General features: G+C 65.2%; 6 protein-coding genes across 6 annotated transcripts; 2 read left to right on the top strand and 4 right to left on the bottom strand.

The window, feature by feature from the left end:
• Positions 1-1,391: 1,391 nt before the first annotated feature.
• EMIHUDRAFT_467919 (hypothetical protein) lies at positions 1,392-2,334 on the bottom strand (the record flags this gene model as incomplete). The annotated part of the gene is made up of 3 exons (XM_005785180.1): positions 1,392-1,685; positions 1,811-1,965; positions 2,278-2,334. Coding segments are annotated over 3 exons (506 nt in total), but the record flags the coding sequence as incomplete, so codon positions are not given.
• A 3,726-nt stretch (positions 2,335-6,060) lies between these two features.
• Positions 6,061-9,768, top strand: SUL1 (sulfate ion permase). Its single transcript, XM_005785195.1, has 8 exons — positions 6,061-7,053; positions 7,223-7,229; positions 7,393-7,440; positions 7,631-7,778; positions 8,217-8,263; positions 8,598-8,688; positions 8,954-9,067; positions 9,269-9,768. Exons 1-8 carry the CDS (start codon positions 6,086-6,088, stop codon positions 9,349-9,351), a joined length of 1,506 nt encoding a protein of 501 aa, XP_005785252.1. The 5' UTR covers positions 6,061-6,085; the 3' UTR covers positions 9,352-9,768.
• Positions 9,769-11,778: 2,010 nt separating this feature from the next.
• EMIHUDRAFT_467917 (hypothetical protein) lies at positions 11,779-13,862 on the bottom strand. Its single transcript, XM_005785179.1, has 4 exons — positions 13,218-13,862; positions 12,977-13,139; positions 12,619-12,759; positions 11,779-12,378 (listed from the first exon to the last, which is right to left on the bottom strand). The coding sequence occupies exons 1-4, from the start codon at positions 13,817-13,819 to the stop codon at positions 11,860-11,862; spliced, it is 1,425 nt and encodes a 474-aa protein (XP_005785236.1). The 5' UTR covers positions 13,820-13,862; the 3' UTR covers positions 11,779-11,859.
• Positions 13,863-13,966: 104 nt separating this feature from the next.
• On the top strand, positions 13,967-17,537 carry EMIHUDRAFT_455965 (hypothetical protein). Its single transcript, XM_005785178.1, has 13 exons — positions 13,967-14,456; positions 14,708-14,798; positions 14,914-14,993; positions 15,066-15,126; positions 15,206-15,270; positions 15,343-15,540; positions 15,619-15,651; positions 15,719-15,775; positions 15,849-15,959; positions 16,185-16,226; positions 16,304-16,463; positions 16,514-16,595; positions 16,667-17,537. The coding sequence occupies exons 1-13, from the start codon at positions 14,238-14,240 to the stop codon at positions 17,046-17,048; spliced, it is 1,581 nt and encodes a 526-aa protein (XP_005785235.1). The 5' UTR covers positions 13,967-14,237; the 3' UTR covers positions 17,049-17,537.
• Positions 17,538-17,961: 424 nt separating this feature from the next.
• Positions 17,962-18,753, bottom strand: EMIHUDRAFT_230409 (hypothetical protein; the record flags this gene model as incomplete). Its single annotated transcript, XM_005785177.1, has 1 exon — positions 17,962-18,753. The coding sequence occupies one exon, from the start codon at positions 18,751-18,753 to the stop codon at positions 17,962-17,964; it is 792 nt and encodes a 263-aa protein (XP_005785234.1).
• Positions 18,754-19,264: 511 nt separating this feature from the next.
• Positions 19,265-20,088, bottom strand: EMIHUDRAFT_364256 (hypothetical protein; the record flags this gene model as incomplete). The annotated part of the gene is made up of 2 exons (XM_005785176.1): positions 19,265-19,547; positions 19,628-20,088. Coding segments are annotated over 2 exons (509 nt in total), but the record flags the coding sequence as incomplete, so codon positions are not given.
• Between the last annotated feature and the right edge of the window lie 2,079 nt (positions 20,089-22,167).

Genomic DNA, 22,167 nt, shown 5'->3' with positions numbered 1-22,167 from the left:
GAGAGGTGCGAAGAGCTTTTTCACACATAGTCGCTCTTTTCTTTTTCGATTCTTGTGCTCTCTCCCGCAATCAGCGATAGAGAGGCCCTGCCACTACAACTGCAAACGGAGCCAGGGCCGCCTCCCAAGAGGCCGAGGCGACAGCCTTAGCGGTGCTTTACAGCTATGGAGGCAGGTGTTAAAACCCCACCCCCTAGCCGCCACGGCCGCCCGCCCCCACTCCCGCTCCCGCCGCCGCAGCCTTTGCCTTCTGGCTCGCCATTGTTTTCGTCATCGTCATCTCGATCGGCATGTTCTTCAAGCGGAAGGAGTCTACTGAGCCACCATTGAGGAGTCAGATCATTGCGGAAAGGGCAAGGAGACGGGCTCAGATCTGGGCCATGATGGAGGTGTACCATCATGGCCTCGGAAGGGGTGTACCCTCGGATGGGGTGTCCACAGAGGACGGCTTGCAGCAGAGGCAATCCGCGTACCAAGCGCTGGTCCGTGCAGTCGACCGCTTGCCGGTTCGAGCCCACCCCGCGAGCGACGCCGCCGCCGCCGCCGAAACCGGCTGCTGCGCGGTGTGCCTTGAGGACTTTTCGGCTGGCGAGATGCTCCGCGAGCTGCCCTGCGGCCACCAGTTCCACAAGGCTCGCTCACTCCAGAGGGGAGCGCTAGAGCGGCCAGTGCAGAGATCCTTCAGCTGCCCGGCCTCCCTTTCAGGCGTGTATCGACGTGTGGCTGCTCTCGGCCTCCACGAGTGACGGATATCAGTGCCGAATCGCCGCGTGCCCGCTCTGCAAAGCCGCCCTCCCCCGCAACCCATGCGACGCCCCGGCCGCCGCCCCGCCGGCCCAGTCCCCGCCGCACCAGCCGCCGCCGCCGCCGCCGCCGCCCCAGGGATCGGTGGTGGTTGAGATGCAGGCGGTGGACACGGCGGATGCGGCGGATGCGGGCCTGTCCCCGCCGCCTCCGGGCGAGGCGGTGGGTGCGGAGTCGCCGCCGCCGCCGCCGCCGCCGCGGGCTGCTCAGCCAGCCGGCGCCTTCACGGGGGAGTGCCGCATCTCGTGAGCGAGGGACCGGCCACCCAAGCCGTAGACTGCTGCGCTGCATGTGTCGCCCCGATGTGCTGCGCCGCGTGCGCACGGTGCAATCTGCAATCTGCATACTGCAATGTGCAAACGCCCCCCCGCGCGGCCGATGGTGATGCCTGAAGCTGAGCGGTGAGCGATGTTGTATCGCTTTTTGACATGTGCTCTGTGTATCTAGATAGTCGCGTGTCGCTTCCTCTTTACGGTCTCTGACCCCCCCTCGGCCGAGGAGAGGTCATTTTGTTGTTCTAAATCTACAAAGAAGTATATCAAGTAAGAAAATGCCCCCCCCCTTGCCCTCTTCAAAATGCGCACGCTCCCCCCCCCCGCCTCTTGCACAGTCTCAGGTTTCACAGGCGCTGCCGCCGCCCTGCCGGCGCGGCCGCCGCCGTGGCCTCCTTGTTCTTTGTGACCACGTGGTACAGCGGCGAGGGCGTCTGGCCGCGCTGCAGCGGCTCGTTGACGTTGCGCACGTGGTCGATGATCTGCATGCAGATGGTGGAGTTGCGGCACATCGCCGGGTCCGGCGTCCCAGGCCCCGCGAGGTGCTTTGGCATGTCGGCGGTGGGGACGATGCCATTGCCCTTGCCGCCGCCGCCCGCCGTCATGCCGCTGGGTGAGGTGGGGTGGGGTGGGGGGGGGGGGGGGTTTACCCAACGGGAGGCAGTGCCCGGAGGAAGGGGGGGGGGGGGGGGGCAAGTGGAGCCAGTGCGGTGCGCGATGGGGGCCCGCCGCGCCTGATGGCGGACATCTTTGGGATCCACGCCAGGTCCGCGCTGAAGCCGCCGACGGTGCTCATGAACTGCTTCAGGAAGGAGGGCGCCGGCGACGAGAGGAGCTTGTCCACCATCGGCCGGTACTTGGCGCTCACCGCGTCGTAGCGCTCGTGCGCCTGGGGCACGCGCGCGCGGGGGGTAGGCAGGTAGGGGGGACGAGGGCGAGGAAAGGGGGTGGCGGGCGGGCGGGCGTACGTGCCAAGACACACCCGGAGAAGGGGGCGTGTGTGGGGGGGGTGCTGTGCGAGGGCGGGCTCGCGCCGGGCCGCCGGGCAGAGGCAGCGGAGGGACGGCGGGGCGGGGGCGAGCGGAGGGTTAGGAGGAGGTGGGGGGGATCGCGCCTGGTTGTAGGCGTCCCGCACATTGCCCTCCGTAGGCCGGTTCAAGCGGCGATGATGCTCTGCTGCGTGCTCACTGCCGGAGGGCACCGGAAGCGAGTGCACCGCCGCGAGAAGCAGCGCGGCTCGCACTAGATGACTCAGCATTCGCTGCGTGGCCGGGCGCCGCTGTGTGAGGGGTCGGGGCGGGCGGTCGCGTCCGGGGCCCTCGGGTATTATGAGCGGGCAACACTAGGCGCTGAGGCGAAATAAGAATTTTCAAGCCGCAACTCGCTTCGGGGACAGGACCGTCTGTCCTCGACCCAGCCCTAGCTTGGGATGTCCGTTTTATTTATTTTTTATGGGGAAAGGACCGGCGTAAACTAGGGGGGAAAGAAACGGGGAGTGAGAGCTCTGAGAGGCGAGAATTGCGTTTTGGGGATGCAGGGCGTGCAAGGCGGCTAGGGATGAAGCCGCAAAGGAGGCGCGCGAGGCAAGGAGGAGAAACGGAGAAGGGAGAGATTGGGACGATTGGACACAGGAAGACAGAGAGCCGCCACAGGCGCTGCACAGGCGTCGTTGGCGCACGTGCTGAGTGGCAGCTGCGCTGGAAACAAGGAAGAGGCCCGTTACTTCATGCGGAAGCTTGACAAACACACGGCGAGGGCGACAGCAAGAGTCGAACGGGCGGCAACCGCCTGAATCAAATAAGACACGGCGTCTAGATTTGGAGCGCTCCCCGAAGAGGAGTATCTAGATACGACAAAATAGCGCCCGTGATTGCCTGCACGCTGCCCGCACACTGACAGACTCCCTTCCCGAAAGAGAGGAGATCGCCGGAGGTCACCAAGACGCGAGATACAGGGTTTCACGAGTCGCACTAGGAGTCGCACTCGCCCAGGGCCACAAGGCAGGGCGGACCACAGGAGATGAGTGATGACGGCACGCTCGCGAGGGCTTCATGCGCATGTCCGGTTTATTTGTTGGTTTGTCTATCCTCCTCCAATCCCTACTTTCGGCATAGCTCTTTTGTTTCCTAAAGCATCAGGTTCTGGAACGGGTCCGTCGGGGGTGGCCCGCCCGCCACCCCTCCGCCTCCGACGTGCGGCGGCGCTGCAAACCCGGCCGGCGGAGTGTCGAACGTGTCCGCGCCAAAGCCGCCAAACCCCGCCGACTGGACTGGGGCAGCGCCGAAGCCAGAGACGGGCGCGGGCGGCGGCGCGCCGAACCCGCCGTACGCGCCGGTCGCGGGCGCGTCGAAGCCGGCAAAGGCGGCGGTCGCGGGCGGCGTGTCGAACCCGCCAAACGAGCCGAGCAGGTCGGCTTGGGCCGCCGCCACCGGTGGCGGCGGCGGGGCGTCGATCCCGCCGAGCAGGTCCGCCTCCTGCGGCGGCGCCCCACCGGCCGACTGCGCGGGCCCCGACGGCGGCGCACGCGCCTTCATGCCCGCCGCCGCCGCCTCTGCGACGCCACCACCGATGCCTCCGATCCAGGAGAGCGCGCCTCCGAGGCGGCCGCCCAGGCTCGGTGCCGGCGCGCTCTCGCCGGTGCTCCCCCCGCCAAACCCGCCGCTGGCGCCCAGCTTTTCGCTCACCTTGTCCTCCCGCTTTGCAGCCTGCAACTCCTGCATGTTGACGATGCTCTGCGAGATTTCGCCCTTGAGCGCCCGCTGCTTGGCGATCTCCACATCGGTATCCGCCTGCTCCTTCTCTATCCGCGCGCGCTCCTTGGCCAGCCGCACCTTGCGCGCCTCGGCCGCCGAGAGCGCCTTGGAAGACGCTTCCAGCTTTGAGCGCAGCGCGTCGAGAGAGCTCTTGAACTCGTGGTCGTCCGCCTTGAGTTCCGCCTCGATCTTCTGTAGCGCCGCCATCTCGCGCTTGGCCGCCTCCATGCGGGCGTGCAGGTTCGACTCCATGACGCGCTGACTTGGGGTTGTCACTATCCCGGGCTGCTGCTCTTGTGCTGGGTTCGACGGCGTACACACAAGGCGCTGTCAGGAGCGGAAAGAAAGCCGAAAGCGTGCTCCGAACGCACCACGAATGGCGTGTCTGTCCTCGACCCAGCCCTAGCTTGGGATGTCCGTTTTATTTATTTATTTATTACCACGAGTATTTTTCTACTGCCCTCTCCTGTGCGCTGTGGCCGGTTTCTCCAATTTAGCGCTGTGCCCCCGTCGAGCCCGTCGACAAAGAACCCTGCACAAAGACCGCAGGGCGGGGACCTGTTCCTTTTTACCCATCTCCTATAGTAGAGGTGTCCGTTTTATTTATTTAGAGCCCGTCGAGCATCACGGACCGTGCCTTGCATTTGAGCTCCGCAGCTCCGCTCCCGCCCGCCGGTGGGCTGAATGATGACCGCCTCGTGCAGCAAATTGGTGCTGCCTCCCACCTCCTCTTTTGCCACCCGCTGGCCCGTGACGTTTCGCCGTTGAGCTGCCGCAACCATGGCGACAACCCGCTGCGGCGGAGGAGGCGAGCCGAGAGTGGTCAAGCGGCGGGCGCGTGTCAGTGCGCTCGCACAGTGGCGTGCCCGAATGGCGTGGGTAGCGATCTGGTGGGCGGAGGGCTGCGCCTTTTTGTTGCTGTTGGGTCGTAGCTGGTCTTCCATCGAAATGGCGCGTCCGTTCCGTTTTGACTAATACGCTTCGCTTGTGTGCTTCTGAGCCGCGCGACGTGACGACACGCACGAGCGACACACAGACACAAACAGGCCCACAAGACACACAGCCAGCTGGCTGCCACACACCCTGAGTCGGCGTACACATAAATAACTCAACTGCGGGCGGACCCTCACAGATCACAGATCACTCAAGGCCACATCCTCCCTGTCGCCCCCCCCAGCACTCCAAGGTGCCAAGAAAACAAAGAAGGGCACAACAAACAACAGAAACAGGAAGTGACATGCGAGGCTAGAGCAGCTTGCTCCACCTCAAGCGGCAGCGGTAGACCGTTGATGCAAAAAAGAAAAAAGTGCGCGTATCTCGGCAATCCTTGGCGTACACACAAGGCGCTGTCAGGAGCGGAAAGAAAGCCGAGATAGTGCTGCGAACGCACCCTTGAGTACGATAGTTCTTCTTCCTTGCACCTAAATGCAAATCCCTGAATGGTGGCGGCGTGCCGCCCTCCCATCCCCTCCGTCGGGTTGTCTTTCTTTTCTTTTACACCTACCAAACATCTCTCAGTCCTCCGGCGAGGTGGACGGGTCGGACTAGCCACAGCGACTAGTTAGTCGTACGGACGAACCGGGGAGGGAAACCTCAGAGACGTAGGTAGGTAGGTAGAAAGGTGAAGAACAGCCAGGCTCGGACTGGACACCAACGCGGTATGGGTGGACGCTAGACAGATGATGACGACACGCACGAGCGACACACAGACACAAACAAGCTCACAAGACACACAGCCAGCGGGCTGCCACACACCCTGAGTCGGCTTACACATAACTCAAGGCCATATCCTCCCTGTCGCCCCCCCCAGCACTCCACGGTGCCAAGAGAAACAAACAAGGGCACAACGACACAACAGACGACAGGAAGTGACATGCGAGGCTAGAGCAGGCTTGCTCTACCTCCAGCAATCTCTCCGGCCGGCGAGGCACGGACGAGACCGTGTGTGGGGTCTAAGTGAGGTGTCTATGGACGCTCTCCTCACGGGCTAGCTGCCTGCGGCTAGCCCTATCTCGCACTCACGGGCAGTGACAATTCAATGGGTGAGTGTTTGCGAGCAGAGGCGCGTGGGCTAAATCTAGGCCGCACGTCGTGGCACTATGACGAAGTTAGACGTGCGGCCGCAGCGCGCCCGCCGCAGGCTGGGCGGTGCGCGCGTGTTAGCGAGACCGTGGATGCAAAAAAGAAAAAAGACATGCAATCCTATCTCGGCAATCCTTGCTTGCTCCCCCCAACCGTAAGACATACAGCAACTTGATGCCGATGAGGCTCAGCCAAGCGGGCTCCCTCGGCCACCGGGCGTGCCGCGTGGCAAGGTTTCGCATCGTGCGCTGCAGCTCCGCCGTCAGTAAGCCGGTCGCGACAGATGCGCTCACCCAGTCGGCCACCGCCAAGCAAGAGGCGGGCAACAAACCGGAGACGGGCTTGATCCTTGATCTCGGGATCCCGACCCTCCTTCCCGAGTGGCGCAAGATGTTTGCGCCGTCGACCGTTGTGACCGACGTGACGGCGGGCATCACCGTCGGCTGCGTGGCGGTGCCCCTCTCATTGGCCATTGCGGTGGCGAGCGGCGTTCCGCCTGAGGTCGGGCTTGTTAGCGCAGCGGTGGCGGGCGTGGCGGGCGGGCTGATGGGCGGCACGACGCTCGCCATCACGGGCCCGGCCGCGGCGATCAGCCTGCTGGTCTGCGAGGCGGTGCAGACACATGGTCTCGGCACGCTCCCCTTCATCACCCTCGCGTGCGGCGGGCTGCAGCTGGCGATGGGCGTCGCCCGCGGAGGCGGCATCACCAAGTACGTGCCGGAGAGCGTCATCGCGGGCTTCACGACCGGCATCGGCGTCATGATCCTCGCCGGCCAGCTGCCAAAGGCACTCGACCTGACCGTACCCGCCGGCCTGAACACCGTCGAGGTGGTGCAGGCCGTCGCCTCCGGCATCGGCGGCACCAACCCCGCGGCCCTCGCGCTCGCGCTGGGCGTGGTGGGCACCATGCACGCCGCACCAAAGCTCCACCCGAAGATCCCGTCGGCGCTCGTCGCCGTCGGCGGCGCCACGGCTGCCTCGCAGCTTCTCGGGCTCAGCGCCACGCCCATCGGCGCGCTGCCGAGTGGCCTCTCTGCCTTCACGCTCTGCATGCCGGCCTTGCCGGCGGCCGAGGCGCTGCCCTCGCTCTGCGGGACCATCCTGCTGATCTACGCGATGACGAGTGCTGAGACGCGCCTCTCCCGAGAAGCGGAATACGTATTTTTGCGCCCCAACCGGCGCTCGAGAGGGCCCGTGTTCAGCTGTATTCCGCCGTCTCCCGCTGGCTTCACTGTCTTCGCACCCCCCTCGTACTCACGCGCTGCTCTGAACACGCTGAAGAATACCGCCCTCCCGCCCTCATGTCGGCGTATGCACGCCGTAGGCTCCTCTCGTGCACTAACCTTCCCTGAACCTTCCCTGAACCTTCCCTGAACCTTCCTCTAGGCTCCTCTCGTGCACGGCACCTTCGACACGCCTCAGCGCCGGCCAGGTTCAGCCGTCGGTCGGCGGGCTGAGCAGGACGCCGTTCGCTGCCGTAGGCTCTCGACCGTCTGCGGCCGACCTCGTACAAGCACAACCCCGACCAGGAGCTCGCACAGCCGAGATACAGCCGAGATACAGCCGAGGTACAGCCGAGATACGGCCGAGAGATAGCTCCTCGGTCGCCAGCACGACGGCGGCCATCTCTCGGCTGTATCTCGGCTGTATCTCGGCTGTATCTCGGCCTTATCTCGGCCGTATCTCGGCTGTATCTCGGCTGTGTCCACGGGCGTGTAGGAGCTCATTGGGCAGGGCGTCGCCAACATGACCGCTGCCGCCTTCGCGGGCATGCCGGTCACGGCCGTCATCGCTCGGTCGAGTCTCAACATCAAGCTCAAGGCGCACTCGCGCCTGCCCTCCCTCGTGCAGTCGGCGTTTGTGTTTGGCTCGGCCGCCCCTAGATGCGGGAGACTATATCTCGGCTATATCTCGGCTGTATCTCGGCTATATCTCGGCTGTATCTCGGCCGCCCCTAGATGCGGGAGACTATATCTCGGCTATATCTCGGCTGTATCTCGGCTGTATCTCGGCTGTATCTCGGCCGCCCCTAGATGCGGGAGACTATATCTCGGCTATATCTCGGCTGTATCTCGGCTATATCTCGGCTGTATCTCGGCCGCCCCTAGATGCGGGAGACTATATCTCGGCTATATCTCGGCTGTATCTCGGCTGTATCTCGGCTGTATCTCGGCCGCCCCTAGATGCGGGAGACGGCACGGCAACACCGTGCCTTCAACTCATCACACCCGAGACTGTGCGACGCGTGCCTGAGCTGTCTCCCGCCCCGTGTCCAGCTGAGGCTGTCGTGTCTGCACGAGCGTAGGCTCGCTCGCGCTCTACTCTGACGTCATCTCCGCTGTCCCCCTCTCGGCGGAGATCTAGCCGAGAGACAGCCGAGGTCCAGCCGAGACACGTCATCTCCGCGCCCACCCCCCCTGTCGGCGTTTGCTGGCTAGCTGCGGAGTTGCGGCGTGCCACCTCTCCCGTCCCGCCCGAGTACTCGCCCTCTCGCTCGGAAGACATGCTCGAGAGGGGCACTCGCACGACGCACACACACGCTCGCGACTTGGGCTGCCTGGCCCTCGCCCCACCACCTCGTGTGTGTGTGTGTGTGTGTGTGTGTGTGTGTGTGTGTGTGTGTGTGTGTGTGTGTGTGTGTGTGGAGAAGTGTGCCTCACCCTACCCCACCCCACGTGCCCCGCAGGCCCTCGCCGGCGTCCTCATCTCCTCGGGCGCCGGGATGCTGCAGCCAGCCGAGCTCAAGACGAGCCTCGCCGAGGACAAGTACAACCTGGGCCCGCCGCCTCTAGAAGCGGACACACGCCTTCACGCCTTCACGCCAGCGCTCGAGGGGACACGGAGTCAGCGGCAGTCGGCCGTCTCCCGCTGCATTCACTGTCTTCGCCCCCCCCTCGTACTCACGCGCTGCCTCCGAGTCCTCTGCACGACACCGCCTCCCCGCCCCCGAGGGTGGCGTACTCAGCACGCAGGCCCGTCCCTCGCCCCCCCGGGGGCGGGATGTGACATCTGAATGAGGAATGAGCCATGAGCCATGAGCAGGCCCGTACCTGGTCACTACGTGCGGCATGCTCACGATGGGCATGGCGGAGGGGATCGTCCTCGGCTGCGCGTCGTCGGCCGCAAAGCATCTCGTCCAGCAGCGCCTCCTCGCGGGCGAGCATAGCTGAGATCTAGGTCGAGCCGAGATCGAGCCGAGATCTAGCCGAGATCTAGCCGAGATAGGGCCGAGATAGGGCCGAGATGGGGCCGAGTATTTGAGGGGTGGCCGTCCTCGAGACAGAGACGTTCCCCGTGGCCCCTCACCTGGAGCCTTCTCGGAGCCTTCTTCGGAGCCGTCTCGGAGCCTTCCGACAGGCGGCGGCGACTGGGTGGTCCAGGCGGCGGAGAGCCGCCTAAAGGACCCGCCCCCCTCGCCCGACACGCGAAAGGAGGCTTGACGTCTCCCGACTGGGCCGGAGGCCAGGCCCGCGCGCGCTGTCAGCTTTGGGCCGCCCAGTCAGCGCCTTGTGACCTGCCCGCCGCCCCGGCAGCTTCCCGCTCCCTGCCCCCCACCTCCGCCCACCTCCGCCAGCCAGGGGTGGGTGGGGACGTTCGGGAGAGAGCACCGCGCGTCTGCTGAGCCGCTCGTGGACGCGCGCGTAGTTTAGGGGCACACCATCGCCGCAGTCCCCCCCCCCCTCCCCCCCCTGTGTACTATTGAGCTTGTCGTCGCGAGGGCGCCCCTGAGGCGCCCCGCTCGCAAGACGTCCCATCCATGTGCCTAGAAGCGAGGGGGGATTTTTGCAGGAGCGTGCGTCCGCGTGATGGTGTGCACCTGTCTAGTATAGATTTCTTTATTTCCAATGACCGTGGTGTGTTCCGACTTCCGTGCGCACTGCGCTCCGACGACGCGACGAGGCGCGACGTCCGAAAGAAAACACAAAAAAAACACAAAACTCGAGCGAACACGAACGACGAATTATATTGAATTGATCTTGATGTTGAACGTACGACGAATTGTAGCCCGGGGTCGAACACCTGGGTCACGATTACCGATTTTGGCACAAGAGACAAGTGAATACGGGCCTTACGGGCGCTTTTTGACGATGAAATAAGAATCTACAGCCCGAGCAGGGAAACACATAGACACCCACATGGTTGACCAACCCTTAGTGTGTGAGGGTCAGTGTTCACATTCACACCCCACTGCAGTTTGTTGTAGAGATTTCACGTTGTAGAGGGTAGAGCGCCTCTACATCGGTCATCGCTCTTGCACATCGGACTCACATCGTCCCGCGGCGGATGTAGAGCTCTACAGCTCTACAGCGCTCCAGAGCGCTCTACATCTCTACAGCTAGCTCTACAGCTCTACAGCGCTCTGCACTCTACATCCTCTACAGTCTACACCCTCCCTCAGGGTTCGCGGATCTCGACATATTCACGTTTCTCGACGTTTTGAGAAAGAATCTGGGTGGAGGCGGGAATGGCTGGGGCGTGGGGGGGTCCACCCCCTACCCCCTTACCCCTGCGGCGGCAGAGCCGCCTGCCCAAAACCCTCCCCTCACCCCAAAAGTTGGAACCCTGGACGCGCGAGGCGCCGGTGTGTTGCAATATGAACTCAGCGGCTGAGGATGCCAAAGAGCAGGGCAACGCATGCATGGCGTCGGCCGACTATGTCGGCGCCATGACATCCTACACGAGGGCCCTCTCATTTGCGCCCAAGGAGGCTTCGCTCTTCTCGAACCGCTCGTTTGCCTTCCTCAAGCTCAGCCTGCCTGCGCGTGCGCTCGCCGACGCCGAGGAGGCCATCCGGCGGAGGCCCGAGTGGCCCAAGGGTCATTTTCGCAAGGCCGAGGCTCTTCGCGCCGCCGGTTTGCACGAGGATGCGCTCGAGTATTACGCACGCGGCGCCGAGCTTGACCCTTCGGACGAGCATTTGCGTAGCCAGTGCGACGCGTCGCGGTTGCGCGCCTCGGCCCAGCAGCGACAGGAGCGGCTGCTGGTTGCAGCCGCCACCGGCGCCGGACTACTCTTCTTTGCGCTGCTGGCCTTGACCGATGGCGGGGCGGGCCACGCCAAGCTGGTCGGCGTGGCCGGACTCGGGGCGGCGCTTGGTGCGCTGGCAGGGGTGGGCGCGACCGCGCTTCGTGGGCACGGCCGGCGCGGCGCGGTCCTGCCGCCGCTCGAGACCAACGACGCGTTCGTCGCCCTGCAGACGGGCGCCGGCGGGGACGCGGCGGGCCGAGGCGCGCCGCAGGCGGCGGGCTTGCAAACGGACGCGAGGGCGGCGGCTGTGGCTGCAGACGGCGCGGCGGGCGGGGCGCCCTCCTCCGGCGGTACGGGTGGAGCAAAGGGCGCGAGGCATCGCTCGGCGAAGAACGGAAGGGCGGCGGCGTTGCGTGCAATGGGGAGGTCATGACGAGTGTCCCGCACTAGTGTCCCCGCGTTCAGATCTGCTCGCGGCGGCCCTCCGGAGTCGGCGCCTCCTCGCGACCCACGTGCGTCCCGCTCGTATTCCAGAGGCGGGGCCATCTCGACCCAAAAGTCTCAGGACATGCCACAGCGCTGGCAGCGGTCGTAGGACGTAGCTCGTAGTTAAAGAGCAACCTAGCACAAGCCGCGGAGGTCCGAGGTGTGTGTGGAGCGGGGAAAACGCACATTGGAAAGCGTTACTGTTTTTTTCCGAGACCGAAGACCGCCCGCTGCGGCTCACAGTGCACGGGTGTCGGGTGCAGCTGCCAGCTCTGACCTCTGTGCCGCGCAGGCCCAGGCGACAGGCGCTCGTCTCGGTCGTCTGCTCGTCTCGCGTCAGAGCACAGCGAGGTCACCACATACGCGGCGCGACACGCGTGCCACGAAATCAAAAAAAGGGCGGAGGCAGCGCCAAGCGAGCGCGGGCTATGCCCAGCTATGAACTACCGCGTACCGGCTCGGCCGTCTCCGCGCGTCAGGCACGCGCCCTCACACTACGCGACACCCTTAGAGCCGCCCAAAGCAAACCGCTCGAACCGTTCCCGGATGGCCGCGCGCATTCTATCGCGCTCCTCCATCAGCTGCCCCTTTTGCCGCGCCAGCGCGCTAAACTCGCGCTGCTCCGACTCTGTGAGCTCGAGGCTCGCTGCGTCAACCGGATGCAACGCCAACGCGCGCGCCGCGTCGAGCTCTGCGCCGCCACGTCCCGGCGCCGCCGCCTCGCGCTCCGTAGCTCGCCCGTCGCCCCCTCCCCCGCCCGCAACGCCGCAGCCGTTGGCGGGCGGTGGATGCGCACCGCCTCCGGTCGCGTCGGCAGCGCCGCCGCCGCCGGGCGCGCTCTCGCCGCCGCCGCCGAGGGCGACGGCGGCGGCGTTGGACCACCCCATCTTGGAGAGGAGGGCGAGCTCCTGCTGCTCGTCCCATGTCACCGCCTGCTCCTCCGCCTCCGCCTCCCTCCGATGCTTCTGCCGCTCCTTCTTCAGCTTCCGCTTGGACGCCTTGCCCGCGTCGTGCTGTGCGGGGGGTGGCCGCGGCGCGAGGCGTCAAGAGGAGGAGTGTGGATGTACCATGCTATGAGGCGTCGAGAGGAGGAGGCTGCCGAGGAGCTGATGGGACAGCACCAGCGTCCGGCACGCGCAGCGGCAAGGCCTCGCGCGGGTGTGACCCGGACGCCCCCGCGCGCCGTCCCGGGCGTCTCTGTGGCGGGTGGCGGGTATGCAGGCGAGTCTCGGGAGGGCTTTTGGAGCCGTCACCTCAATGCCCTCGAGGAGCGACTCGGCGCACTGCGCCGCGTGCCGCTCGAGTGTCTGCGCCTGGAAGTGCGAGAGCACCAGCCGCACCAGCAGTTGCTGGTTCTGCTCCTCCTCCAGCGAGGTCTGGTAGCTCGTCAGCACCTTCAGACGCAGGGACGGGGACAGTGTGACGGGCACAGTGTGACGGGCACAGTGTGACGGGCAGCCGAGGCGGGCGCGTGCGTGGAGAGGGGTCTGGGTGGCGCCAACGCCCTCGTGAGCTGCGTCGCCACGCCGCCCCTCGCGTGCCCCCGCGCGCCGCGTGCACGCCGCGCGCGCGTCCGCTGTCCCCGCCACGAGGGGCGCAGGGGGAGCGGACCTTGCGCAGCAGCAGCCGGCCGACTACGCAGAGGAGCTCGCTCAGGCCGGCCTGTCGCGTCGGCGCGTGCCGCCCCTTGGAGGAGGACTCGGCCTCCTCCGCCAGCGTGTCCTCGTAGTGGTAGAGGATGGTCGGCAGCGCCGACGAGTGCACGCAGATGGTCCTGCGCGCAGGGTTCGCCCAGGGGGGGTGGGGGATATCGTCCGTCTGCGCGCGTGCGCTGCGCGCGGCGCAAGCGCACCCCTCCGTGGAGCGCTCAATGTCAAAGTAAGCCTGCAGGCTGGAGAGCTCCGCCTCCTGCTCCGCCTCGGTGCCCACCGGCGGCAGCTCCTTCTTTGTCAGCCGGTCGTACGCCCACATCACATTGCTGCGGCAGTCCTTGCAGAGGTGGTGCTTGTCGGTGCAGTGCTGCCAGAGCTTGTCGTGGAGCTCGCCGGCGCCGACCGCGCAGATGGTGGCCTTCTGTGCGGCGGAGAGCTCCGCCCACATGTCCTCCCACAGGTCGGCTTGGTTGAAGATGTGCCGGCTGTTTGTGTGCATCGGGCAGCGCTTGTCGCGCTTCAGCGGCTGGCAATTCTTCAGCCACTCCTGCAGCGGAAACTTGGCGCAGGCGGCCTCGAGCGCGGCGGGAGAGGCGAGGTCCTCGTTCAGCACGTAGCCGGTCTCGTCCTCGCGGTCCACGAAGGAATCGAGCAGCACCAGCTCTGCGAGCGGCCTCTCGGTCATGAGCCGCAGCGCGCTGCAGCAGGCGCTGCAGGTCGTCTCGCGCTGCAGCCGGCGCAGGATCTCCTCCTTGGGGCAGGAGATGCAGGTGCTGCACACGAGTTTCGTCTCTGAGCTCATGCGGCCGGGGCGGTGGAGGAGGAAGAGCCGTTCGGCAGCAGCGAAGAGCGCGTTACGCTGTGAATACAGGCAGGAGAGAAAAGAAGAATTTTATGGGAAGAAGAAGAAGACCAAGCGCCTCCCCGACGGACTTTCCTTGGGTGCGATGCGTAGATCGCCTCCAGTCCCTCCTCCAGCGGCCTCGCCGCTGAGCCCCAGCGACTTCATCGACGCGCGCACCGCCCTGCTCGCCGTCGTCTGCTCGCTTCTCGTGCTCCACCCGCCTCGGATCAGCCGCTCGCTCGTCGGGAGCGCGCTCGGCGTGGGCGCGCTTTGGGCGTGGGCCGCATCGCTCGGTGTGGAGGCGGACGCGGCCGCGGTGGCGGCGACGCTGCTCGGCGTGCGCGCGGCCTACCGCCTCTACCAGATCGTGCTGACCATGCTCGCCACCTTCCCGCTCCAGCTCACCTTTCCGTTTGTCGTCGACCTCATCCCGCGCTTCTCGATCAGCAAGCGCTCCTTCTTCAACGCGGACGGCGCCTCGGCCGAGGTGGCGCGGAAGCGCGAGGCCGCGCTCGAGGCGCTCCAGGAGCGCTGGCGCGTCAAGTACAAGCAGTGCCTCGTCTTTGGCTCCGACCTCAAGAATCTCATCTCCGACGTGCGCCAGACTGCCTGCGCCACCGCGCCGCCTCCCTCCGCACCGCCAGCTCCTCCACCACCGCGCCGCCACACGCACGCACCCTCCCTCCGCCTCTCTGCCGCCCGGCGCCCGCCGCTGCCCGCCGCTCCCCACCCACTCCCCGCCGTTCGGGCGACGGCGCACCGTTCTTCCGCGGCTGCAGCCCCGCTCCGCGAAAGAGCGGCTGCCGCGCCTCTACCCACTCCGCGGTGGGGACTCGGGCGGCGCAGGTGCGCTTCACGTCGGGCCGGTGCTTCCCGCCCTTCAACAATGTGGTCAACGAGTACCTCGACCCGTCCATGGCCCTCGCACGCACCGAAGGCACGCCCACGCCCACACCGCTCCCGCACGCGCGCCGGCACTCGTCGCGCCGCGGCGCTCCCGTCTCAGGGCGTGTTCACCCCCCCCCCCCCCTTCCTTCCTCACCGCACCTCAGGCCCCACCGTCGTCGACATCGACGGCAACTCCTCTCTCGACGTCTCTGGCTCGTACGGCGTCAACGTCTGCGGGTACGAGGCGACACGTTCCGGGACACGTCCGGACATGTCCGGGACATGTCCCGTAGGCGTCAACGTCTGCGGGTACGAGGCGTACAAGCGCTTCATCACCGCCGGCTGGGCGGCGGCCAAGGACAAGGGCCTCTACCTGGGTGCCGCTGCGTCCTAGGCGACGGTGGCGGAGGGGGGGAGGGGGCGGTCTCGTGACGCTTTTGAGGCGGGTCCCGATAGGCTCGCTCGACGAGACGACCCTCGCAAACATCAAGATGATCCAGCAGATCTCCGGCCTGCCAGAGGCGCCTCCTCGGCACGGGCCGGGCACCCTCCCGCCACGCGAGCGGCGTTTCACAGCTCCACGGTGTGAACAGGTGTCCTTCCACATGTCGGGCACCGAGGCGGTCATGGCGGCCGTCCGCTGCGCGCGTTTCAACCAGCGCAAGCCGCTGGTCGTCAGCTTCGGGGGCGCGTACCACGGCTGGTGGGACGGGATGCAGCCGACCGCGGGCAACGAGCGCACTCCCGAGGACGTGCTCTGCCTCAAGGACATGAACGCGCTCTCGCTGGCGGTGACCCGGGCTCGAGGGAGCGAGATCGCCGCACCAGCGAAAACCGAAAGACCGGGGGGGCGCCCATTTCTTCTGTAGGTGATCCGGGCTCGCGGGAGCGAGATCGCCGCGGTGCTCCTCAACCCGCTCGACGGGCACGTCCGGGACACGTCCGGGACATGTCCGAGACGTGTCCTAGGTGCTCGTCAACCCGCTCCAGTGCTTCCACCTCAACTCGTCGCCGCCCTCCGATCTGGCACTGCGGTCAAACAGCCGCAACTCTACGACTGGTGATATGTGGATACGGCTCGATGTTGCGTGTCGTGTAGGTGTTGCAGTCAAACAACCGCAAGGTCGGGCCGACGCCGGGGTACAGGGAGTGGCTCCACAAGCTCCGCAAGACGTGCACCGACGCCGGCGTGCTGCTCATCTTCGACGAGGCGCAATCTCCCCACCTCTCCCCCACCTCTCCCCACCTCTCCCCACCTCTCCCCATCTCGCCTCATCTCTCCCCATCTCTCCCCATCTCTCCCCACCTCTCCCCATCTCTCCCCATCTCTCCCCACCTCTCCCCATCTCTCCCCATCTTCGACGAGGTGCCGCTAATGAACGAGCGAGTGAACGGATGACCGAATCAGTCAAGCAGTTCCTCCTCTTTTGACCAGGTGTACACCGGCTTCCGCGTCGCGCCGCGCGGCGCGCAGCAGGCGCACAGGGGCTGTGCGACGCCGGCCTGGCCGTGTCCTGGACATGTCCACGACGTGTCCCGCGAGGGTCCCCGTAGGCGTACGGCGTGCAGGCCGACTTGGTCGTGTACGGCAAGACGCTCGGCGGCGGGCTGCCCGTCGGCGTGCTCTGCGGCGGCAAGGAGGCGATGACGCGCTCCGACCCGAAGAAGGCTGCGCGCGTGGCGTACGTGATCGGCATCGCTGGCCACGTCGGCGGTGACCGCACGGCAAGCAATGCATGCTAAATGCACGGATGGGTCCGTTAGGCACGTTCGCGGGCCACCCGGCGGTGATGGGGTCGATGAACGCGTTCCTCACCTGGCACTCCCGCCCAGAGACGCCGGCCGAGTGCGACGAGATGCGCCGCGTGGCCGCCCGACGCATTTCTTTTCTCGACGTATTTCTTTTTCCCTCTCTAGGTACGACGAGATGCACCGCCGCATCGACGCGTTCGTGGGCGAGGCGAACGGCGCCTTCAAGAAGCGCGGCTACCCGCTCGAGCTCTCGTCGTGGTTCTCTGTCTGGTCGATGATGTTTACGACGCCGGGCCGGTACCACTGGATGCTGCAGTACTACATGCGCGACGCGGGCGTCGCGCTGTCGTGGGTTGGCACCGGCCGCTGCCTCTTCTCGCTCGACTGGACCGACGAGAACTACGCCGAGCTGCTGCGCAGGATGCTCGTCGCCTGCGAGCAGATGCAGGCGGGAGGCTGGTGGGAGGCGCCGCGCGTCAACGTCAAGAAGGCGGTCAGCCTCGAGTTCGCCGCCGCCATCGGCAAGTCCCTCGTCGGGCTCGCCTAGTCTCGACGCCTAGTCGGAGCCCGCCTGGCGCCGTCGGCCGGGCAAGGGGAGCGGGGGGGGGGGGGGGGGGGCACTCTCGCCTGGGAGTGGCTTTCCGCGGCCGCCGGCGCAGAGGGCGGCTGTGGCCGGCGGGGAGGGGGGGCGGGGGGGCACGTATTGGGGAGGGCTTTGGCGACGCACGCTGCTGGAGGACGACGCAGGCCTTCTAGTGGCACGCGGTGCTCTCGCCGGAGCAGCCACGCACACGGCAGCTACGAACGCAGAGCGGTTTGGGCGCCTGCGGGCGTGAACTCGCGAGAGGCGAGTCTGTCAGGCCCTGAGACTCTCTTCAGGACACGCTGCTCTCTGCTCTGACTCGCATCTCGCGGACCGAGCACATACATTGCACGTCGCGTCTCAGACTCAGAGCGCGCTATCCGCTTACTTTGCTTTATTCGTTCGACACGGGGTACGGGCGGGGTATTTCTTTTTTGAGCGTATGTCCCTCGTATGTCGGCCCCTGCCGCACCGCACGCGACCCCCGAGCTCCGTGACCGTGTGCGTGTCCCGTGACCCGCTGAGAGCGGCTGAGGGCTGACGAGATGAGAGACAGACACAGAGCGCACACTGCTGCAGAGGCACACAGACAGAGAGCTGAGAGGTCACTCACTGGTGAGAGGAGAGGTCCAATGGAGGTCATGGCTCATGCCACTCATGAGTCTTGTCGGCACGGTGTGTGTGCGAGTATATGGGCCAAGAATCGTTCTGAGTTGAAAAATGCATCTGAGTTTATTTGCAACTCAAGCGCCCTTAGCATCTCAAATTGCGGGTTCCCCGCCCCATCTGCATCTCTGCACTCTGGGATATTACAGCATCCCCCCCGTAAAACGGTGAGGGGCACGGGCACCCGTCTCCGCCGTAGTCTCGTTGATCTTCAGCTCGTAAATGCACTTGACTTGGAGGCAGCCACGGCGCGGACGGCAAGGAGCACGCCCGGCTCGCGGTCTGTGTTGCGCGCCGCTGCCTCGAACTCGGCAGCCTCCATCGCGGCCGGGCGCGCGTTTGCCATGGCGACTCCGATGTCGCCGCTCTCAGCGGCGGCGAGCAGCATCGACACATCATTTCCCGAATCGCCGATGGCTAGGTATCGCGAGAGACCGAGCGCCTCGCACAGTCGCGCCGCCGCACGTCCCTTGGTCGCATCGGGGTGGGTGGCAACCAGGTCGGTCGGCAGGTTTCGGCCCACGGCGCACGTGCCGCTGAAGGCGCTGCGCACTCGTGCCTCGATCCTATCGAGCTCCTGCTCCCGGCCAACGAGGTGGATGAGCTGCGCCTTGGAGGGAACGCCCTGCTTGGGACGAGGGTCGCCATAGTCGTCGTGCAGGTGCAACGCCATCGGCGCGTCGAGCGACGGCGTCCAAAAGTCGTCAATGTCGTTGTAGAGCACGCAGATGCCCTCCTCGCGCGCAAGCTCGCCCAGCGATCCGAGCAGCTCGCTGGGAAGGTCGAGCGCGTACAGCGGGGCGCCTCCGATGCCGCGCACGACCGCGCCATTCGAGTAGATGCCGGGCCGCGACGAGAGATCGAGACCTGAGGCGTCGCTGGCCGACTGCGGGCACCGGCCGGTTGCAAAGCAGAAGGCGAGACCGCTGGCCGCAGCCTCAGAAATGGCAGCGGTGCCGCCGGGCGAGGGCGAGTGGTCGTCGCCGAGCCAGGTGCCGTCCATGTCGGAGAGAACGAGCTCGACGGCAGCTAGGCGTACAGCCGCGCAGGTGCTAAGGGGCTGCGGCATGTTGAGACTCGCCGGCAAGTGTAGCCGCCCAATGATGCGCGTAGGGTGGCCCTACGCGCGTCGGGGACGCGCGAGCGAGGGGGCGAGTTAGTTTTATGTTCGTTTTCTCCACGACACCACGACACCACGCAGTCGCCCAGGGGCAGGACGCACACGCACCACACACACACACACACACAGAGAGAGAGAGAGAGAGAAGACCACATGTCAATTTGCCCCAGCGTCGGACCTCGGAGGACGCCACCGCCTTACAAGCCCACCTGGGCGACTCACTTTCTTTCGACCTTCCACCCGCCCCCACGGCGACGATCGACAACGAGGCTCCACATCGCGATCCACATCAGACGATATGGGAAACAACTTTTCGACCGAGAATCATTCAATCCCCATGAATCTAGTATCTACCGGGCGAGGGCGAGCGAAGCGTGTCCATCCACCATCGATGAGTGTGGTGATATCCTGATTGTTATATGACAAACAGCCGACCTGTGCCCGTGAGAGCACGTACTCAACAGACACAACTATACTGAATTTACGCTGAGGGCGCAGCGTCCAAAATCAGGGCGCTGCCAGAGCGGAGACCCTCTCCGGGGCACCTCTGGTCACCTGTCTTCTTCTGCGGCGTGTAAATATACCAATCCGCTGTCTCGTGGGCATGCGCCCAACAACGCGTGTCGGACTCAGCCGAGAAGGAGAGACGGCCCATCCGGCGACGAAGGGCACTCCGCCTGACAAACACAAGCACGGACGGTCAGTCGATCGATCGCAGGGGGCGCATGTGCATGTGAAAAGATGTGATCGTGCTCACCGCGAATCGAATGGTGATGCCGCGGTCGACTGCACCATCATGTACACACTTTTGGGTGCAGTCCGAGGAGTACGGAGGCATGATGTGGTCGAATCCGCAGTCACGCCACCGCACGGCCGCGCTCCGCTTATGCTCCCACGCGCAGTTGATGTTGCTGGCGCACCGCTCGCAAGAGGTATAGCCCTCACACTGGCGGACCTCCCGATCGTACTGCCATTGCGATGCATCAAACTGGCGTCTGTCGCCCTGCTCGATGCCGGCGACCGTGTCTACGGTTGAGGCGATGCGCTGGCCGAATTCCTCTCTCACCGCCGCCGCCTCCGTGACGAAGCGCTCTGTCACCGTTTTAGCCTCCGTGACGACGGACTCCTTTGTTGAGTACCATCCGAGATCCACCGCACTGTCATTCTGTCGAACCGTGGCTGATGCCGTGGCGAGTAGTCCTAGCCACAGAGTCATGCTTGTCGTCTCGTGGTTGCGGAAGGAGCTGTCAGGGGGGGGGGGGTCGCGAAGCAGGTTTTTCTCCTTTAAACGCGAGAGTACTCGAGTAGATAGAAAGAGGCGAGTCCGCTCACACCGAACGAAGGGTCTCAAACAACGCCTCCGGCTGCGTGTAATAGTGAGTGATCAAGCAAACCACAACGGAAAGAGCACTCCGCCTCAGCGATCAGCGGGCTCATACTGGCACCCCACCTACCTCGCTCTTCTGATTAAGGCGACTCTTTCTTCATTCTTTCCTGAACTCACACAAAAGCGCCTGCCGGCCGGGGTTGCCGGCCCCCGTGGCTCCTTTCCCGAGATCACCAGCACGAGCGCGCTTCGAGGCTGTAACCGTTCCAAACTCCTTCATCGCCAGCACGCTCGCACGTACCTTTCCGCCTCGCAATGTCCACTCGCGCTGCCCTCCTGTCCGCCGCCGCGTCGCTCGTCTCCGCGGCGCCGCTCCCGATCGACGACCGCCTCGTCCCACAGTGCACGCAGATCTCGCCGCTCCTCACCGGCCCGGGCACCACCGTCGGCACGTGCGGCCACCCATCGCTGCCTTGCCCGTCCGGCTCGGACATCGACTTCAAGCTGTGCAAGAACCGGTGCGTAACCATCGACCCGCTGAACGACGAGTCCGTGTCTGGCAACCTCGAGTACAACGAGCACACCGCCAAGTGCACCCTCGTCTACACCTCGCAGGAAGCCGAGGCTGACGGACGGCGGATGCTGCAGGGCGCCGGTGCCGGTGACCATGCCGTTTGCCAGAAACAAGTCGGGCCTTCATCGTACTGCCATGGGACCGTCTGCCATGGGTCGACCGTGCCGTGCGGCGGCGGTGGCGGCCCATCGCCGCCATCGGGCACAGCCAGCGGCACGCTGTGGCTCTTCCCGAAGGCCGAGGGCTACACGACTGAGGACCTAGCCTCTGCCGCCGATGGCTTCTCCTCCGTCGCTTGTCTCGCCCTGAGCAACAAGGACTGCTCCGCCGTCACCTCGCAAGCCGCCATTGATCAATGGAAAAGCTGCGAACAGTCCTTTGGCGCCAAGTCGCAGCGCTGGCTTCTGGTCAACAACGACTGCGCCCGCAAATGGTCGAATGTTGAAGCTGGTGTTGCCGCGCTCACGGGTCTGGCCAACAGCGCAGGCGGTGGCGTCGTCGGCCTCGCGTACAACCCGGAGGGCGGCGACAAGCACATGATCCAGACCGCTATCGAGTCGATCCCGAACATGAAGCTGGCTTACTCGATGGGGCCAAGCCCTAGCGCCGGCTGCCCGGCGGCACCTCAGTGCAGCCCAACATCCAGGTGGACTCTCCTTGGGCAGATGTACACACTCGGTGCTGATGGTTTGTGCCGCTGCTTCCAGAGATCGACGGCGGGAGAGAAGGCCGAATGTCTCGCATCTTGGGAGAAGGAAAAGTACGGTCCGTTCGCTGCCAACTCCGTCGGGATGTTTTGCGTCAAGACGGCAAACACCGACCTGGGCGAGTGCAACGAGACGCGGCAGTGCGGCGCCATCGAAGGCCAAGGCCCACACATCGAGGAGTTCTTCGCACCGAATGCACTGAAGAGTGTGATGCCGGTGCTCAAGGGGACGTCGACCTCTCAGGACGTCGCGCTGTACCTGCCGCAGTACTGATGAAGGGTCAGGCAGGCCGCCTGCCGGCTCGGGCTGCCCCGCTGGCCAGCCCCCAATCTGCATGTGTGTCCACTAGCCTCTCTGCCCGCTACATTAGTCACTGTCCAATACTGCGGTCGTTTGAGGGGGGGCGAGGGGGGGGGGGGTCGGTGGCCTTGGTTGGCAGTTTGTCAATTGCTCTGAAAGGGAAGTTTTTCTCGGCCTTCCGGTGTATTCTCTTTTTGCTTGGCCAGCACTCATGCTGAAATTCTGCAAAATCCTGACCGGCCCCTGCCCTGCGCCTACCTACCGACCTACCTACCCTACTTATGGGAAACTAAAAATATATATCACCGGTTCGGTGAAGGAGGGGTGCTATACCAACTAAAATGATGGTTGGTGGTACTCTCCTGCAACCACAGTCCTTCCTGTGACAT

Source organism: Emiliania huxleyi, assembly GCF_000372725.1.
Source record: "Emiliania huxleyi CCMP1516 chromosome Unknown EMIHUscaffold_163, whole genome shotgun sequence".
In the NCBI taxonomy this organism is placed as follows: Eukaryota; Haptophyta; order Isochrysidales; family Noelaerhabdaceae; genus Emiliania; species Emiliania huxleyi.
This window is presented reverse-complemented; position numbering and strand designations above follow the sequence as displayed.